General features: G+C 33.3%; 1 protein-coding gene across 1 annotated transcript; it reads right to left on the reverse strand.

Moving 5' to 3' along the window:
- Positions 1 to 276: 276 nt before the first annotated feature.
- Positions 277 to 4,466, reverse strand: LOC132043919 (uncharacterized). The gene is made up of 4 exons (XM_059434385.1): positions 4,463 to 4,466; positions 3,132 to 3,229; positions 2,629 to 2,970; positions 277 to 366 (listed from the first exon to the last, which is right to left on the reverse strand). Exons 1-4 carry the CDS (start codon positions 4,464 to 4,466, stop codon positions 277 to 279), a joined length of 534 nt encoding a protein of 177 aa, XP_059290368.1.
- Positions 4,467 to 5,062: the final 596 nt, after the last annotated feature.

Genomic DNA, 5,062 nt, shown 5'->3' on the forward strand with positions numbered 1-5,062 from the left:
CATTTTAATGCAAAGAAGCTAACCGGAAAAAATTAAAAGCAACAAAAGTAAGACACTTACCCAAGTCAAGAAGGCTGAACACGCACAAGAATAACAGCACGGACTCAAATCTGAAAAAAGCAAGCAGAAAATCCAATATAGTACTGACAAAACCATTCATACCTACTCGTGCAAAAAAAGGGAAAGCAAACAATCATCCATACAATGCAGCCAGAAAATTCAAAACACAAAAAAAATGAAAATTATACAAACTAAAATAAGCAATTACCACAAGCCCTAATTTCTTCTTGGAACCATATGATTCATCATCATCGTCTTTCCCATTTCTTGCAAAATCCGCGTGACAGAAATGACCAAACGATTCTTCTGGCAAAGAAAATCATTAGAACTCAATATTTATTAGGTGTATCGTGAAATCCTAGCAAAGAAGTTCAACATTTAGCTTCACAGGCAAGATAATGACGACCAAGTTAAATAAGAAATCGTTTTATCTACTTCCATTTTCTTTTACAGAAAGTACTTATATTCACTATGAAGGAGATAAGATGAGCGAGTCGATGTCATTTATCAGCCAAGAATTAAATTTCATGATTCCTAACACAAAAGAGAAAAAAAAAAAAAAAAAAAGCATGTTGGTTTTAATTCGCAGTTCCTATCAAAGTTGTTGAAATAGGAAGCTTCTTTTGAACCAAAGAAGAGGAGTAAAAAAGAAATCGGTCTTCATTCCAGGAAGGTCATAAACATCTGTAAACATTACAAACTTAACTAATCCTTCGTGGAAGACCCACATTTTCAAGTTAAAAAAATCCCTGCAAATCAAAAAACAATTTAATAAAGAAAGAGCAACATAGTTCTACAATGATAATCTGATTTGAAAACTAATTAAGCATAAGCAAATGTAAAAGAATCTAATTTTATTCAACAGCTCATAGCAAAAATAATAATTGCATTGCCACACAAAAACTGAAGAAATTGAAATAGGCGCCTGGATTTTAAGCAGACATGGTATAGAATTGAAGGCCACAAGAATAAATACAAAAATCCCTAAATGAAGAAATTAATAAATAAATAAATAAATAAAAAGAAACAGATTGAACTGACCAAAAGCTTAGATCCAAAGAGGTGCAATCCCCAAATGAAAAGTATCAAGAATCCGACAACAGAGGTAAAACGGGCAAAATTGAGCCACAATATCCGTTTTCCAAACTCATATCAAACAGTTCACCTTTGTTTCCGAAGAAAAGCAATTCAGATTAGATTAAAAGTCAGTCGAAGAGCATCACACAAAACGATAAAGTAAAATAAAAATAAGAAGATTTGCTAAGATTGAAAGAGTAGCTAACCTGAAAATTTATGACACAAAACAGAGAAATGGGTATGAACCCTTGTAAATCCATCTGAGAGGTACCACGTAACTGATAAATTGTGTTGGCAACAGTAGCAAAAAACCACATAATTTTAATGGCTATATCCTTGAAAAGACAAGACTTAAAATGACACAAACACCCTCAAGTTGAAATTTAGTAGCCATTTGGCCATAAAAATTATTCACTTTATTTTGAAATTTTTTTTAACTTTTAGGTGTTTGGCCATAAATATTCAAAATACAACTCCGGGGTTGTATTCCGGAATATCAAAAATAAGAAAAAATTTGTTTTTTAAATTTTTTTTACTTTTTTACACTACATTTTACCAAAATTTACAATTTCAAAAATTATGACCAAACATAATTCCAACTCCAATTCCAACTTTAAAAATTTCAAAAAAAGTGAATTCGTTTTTTATATTTATGGTCAAACGGCACCTTAATCTCTTAAAAGCAACCGTCGATCCGTTCAGAAACTGGTGCTTCTATAATAGTTGGAAAAAAAAAAAAAAAAAGTCGAGCAGTTGGATCTTGTCCGCGGGGTTCAAACTTTGCAGTACATGTGGGGAACTGAAAGTCGGTTGTCAGTTACTGCCTCTTTCTGAATTGTAAGTACCCTCCATAAATAGGAGTAATTATACATTCAAAAAGTTAGTAGAAACTCCAAATGATTGGCCCATACATTTTTTTATTTATTCAAAAATCATTCTCTTTGAGACTTGTTTCTCTATTTTAGTACAAACAAAACCAAACCAAATCAGCAGCATCAGAGTTTCCTCATAATATAATATAATAATATTTTTTTTAAAAGAAAGAAAGTACATAAGGACCCCAGAAAGTACATGTGTGAAACAAAAAAGTAAAATACAACGCAAGGACCAACTTTTTCAACTAGGGAAATCTTATTAGCTAATTGGTTCCTGCTAGAATTTTCACCGGGTTGGTGAGGGTTCCACTCCCCCCTAGAAACATAAACTAGGCAAGGGGAAATACGTAGAGATAATCACAGAGAAATACTTATTCATCTCATATAGCTAACTTAACCCAAAAGCTAATTTATAAGGGGAGGACTGCTTAAGTCCATATAAGAAGAATACCAATGCAATACTTTTTTTATTCTTCAATATTTACAACTGACAACGACTTCAATTTTAGATGGATAGCATGCGCCGTCCCCTGTTCATCACCCTTGCCATGAGGTCGAGTAAAGCAGCATAAAGATTACGAAAATTCTGGAAAATCCAATAGAAGATATTGCTCACCGGCATAAGGAGTCCCAGGAAATACATGATTGGTCGAACGGAGTCGGGAAGCAGACATGAGAGGGCACTCGCCGTTGATAGTGATCCGAAGAAGTCCACGGCAAGGGGAACAACACCCACATAGAGCCTGGGATATCTCAGCTGAAATCCGTATAAAAGCCAACACATTACCAAAGATTTCACTGCAACATTCATGGTTCTGGGATGAGTCTGAAACAGATTTTCCCGAGAATTTTGCTGGCGAAGGTTTAGCCAGGAAATTGTCAGCTCGGAGAATGTTGCCACAAGAACAATCCCGGCATCCGCCATTGATGATTGAGCTTTCAAGCTGTATAGTTCTAGCTGCATAACATGAAAAAAAAAAAATACTGTAAGAATTTAGATCTGGAAATTAAAGTAAAAAAAAAAAGATTTTTGAAAACAAAAGATGAAGCAGATTAGAGAGGCACCTTATGAGTTTTAAGTTATGACTGCTGTGAGTTAGAAATTGGTGTTTTTATAACCAGAGTGGGATACACAGGAGTCTTGTAGACCCCACTTAGATTGACTTCATTTCCCAGCTTTTTGTATACACTTCTATTAACTTCCCAGCTTTTTGCATCTATACTTTTTATACAAAAAGCTGGGAAACGAAGTCACTCTAAGTGGGGTCTAGCCTCTGCTATCTTTATTCTTTCCACCGTCTTAAAAGACCCGTGTATTCCACTCTCTTTATAAAAATAACAATTTCTAACTCTATCTTTCTACTGCATAATTTTATATTATATATAGATGTGTTCTGTTTTGTGATTTGCATCCTTTTTTCTCTTTTTTTATGCTTGCACTCTAACCTCTTCAAGTTCTTGCAAAACAATAAAATTACTCTTTTATAAATAATACATGAGGGTAAAATGGAGAATACAAATAAAAAAATATTTTTCTAAAATTTATTTATTTTAGCTTAAAAGTATAGATGGAACTGAAACTGTTCCCGCCATCTATCATTAAAACTTGGGTGCGATTAGGTTAAGCTCTCCAAACGTAAATATCACTGAAGACATCATTACTGCTAAATCATCCATGGATAAAAGCAGGGAGAAATTGAAAGGTCCATCAAAGAGAAAATATTGAAAGGTAAGAAATTTAGGGTAGGTTCAATATCAATTTTATTTAATTTGTCACTGGAGTATTGAATTACAAAACTTCTTGTTTGTAACCCAAAAAGACAGGTTTCCAGATCTATCAAACCTTCAAACAATTGTAGATTTTTTTTTGGTTAAAAACAATTGTAGATACTATCATGTAAAACAAAAACAATAAAGATCAATTCAATTTAAGTTTTAACTCTATTTTAGATAAAACCAAAGATTGCTGAAATGCTATAAGTGTTTCTCTTCAATTTAATAAAGCATAATGAAAACTAGGCTCAATTGCACATCACGGTGCAAAGTTAAGTGTTGTCTTCACCAATTTGATATAAGAATAGATTGGCATAAAGATGTAACAATGTAATAATGTGAAGAATTATAAGTTTTGAAACTGAAAGCTAAAGAAAGAAAACTTTGTCTCTAAGTTCCCTTGAGTCAATGTTGTTCCACTTTTTGGAACAAATTGAACAACTGTACTCAAGGAATCAAATGTTTTTTTTCTCGGGTCATTGTTTGCTAACTCCACCATTTGATTCTACTCTGCAAAGAAAAAATATGGGGCAAAGGGTCAAATATACCCCTCTACTATAATTTATTGGCTAAGTTTACCCTCCATTAGCCAAAGTAATTAAAAATACCCCTCTGTTAGCCAAAGTTCATATTTATACCCCTCCACGGACGGAAAAGCCCAAATCAGACCAAATTACCCATTTTTTAAAATTTACCCATGACCTATCAACTTGGGTGACCCGACCCGCAAAAATCATTTCCCCACCCAAATAATATACCCCTGTACGCCTCGATAAAATGTAGTGGAACTATGCTAATTTTTCAAGTTAAAAACAATAGATGTTACCTTGTGCCCTATTTGCAGGGGAACGAGACAAAAAAGAATTGTTTCAGATTTCTTTAGATTGAATATTTTTTTTATTATTATTTAATGGTTTTTTATTTATATTCCCCATTTTGCCCTCATGTGTAATTTATAAAAAGAGTAGTTTTACTTTTTTGTAAAAATTTGAAGAGGTTAAGGTGCAAGTCATAAAAAAAGAAACAATAAGGTGCAGATCACAAATCTGGGCACACATTAAGGGTGCAAAATGCCACAGATTGTAAAGAACATCTGGTTTTTTCCCAGCGCATTGCATCCAAACGGCCTTGTTTCTATGTTTATTTTATTGCTTTCCGCATTTTAATATCAAAAAAGGCTCAAATATGCCATCGAACTATCAGTAATGGCTCATTTATGCCACTCGTCAATAGTTTGGCTCATTTATGCCATTAAACTATCGGAAATGGCTCATCCA

The sequence above is a fragment of the Lycium ferocissimum genome, unplaced genomic scaffold (assembly GCF_029784015.1).
Source record: "Lycium ferocissimum isolate CSIRO_LF1 unplaced genomic scaffold, AGI_CSIRO_Lferr_CH_V1 ctg3040, whole genome shotgun sequence".
Taxonomy (NCBI): Eukaryota; Viridiplantae; Streptophyta; class Magnoliopsida; order Solanales; family Solanaceae; genus Lycium; species Lycium ferocissimum.

Bases quoted from the DNA above. Each gene is read 5' to 3' on its own strand.
- LOC132043919 (XM_059434385.1), bottom strand. The intron at 2,971-3,131 runs GTTATAAAAACA...CATGTTATGCAG, and splicing joins CTCCTGTGTATCCCACTCTG to CTAGAACTATACAGCTTGAA. The intron at 367-2,628 runs GTGAGCAATATC...TTTCTTTGCCAG, and splicing joins TCCTGGGACTCCTTATGCCG to AAGAATCGTTTGGTCATTTC.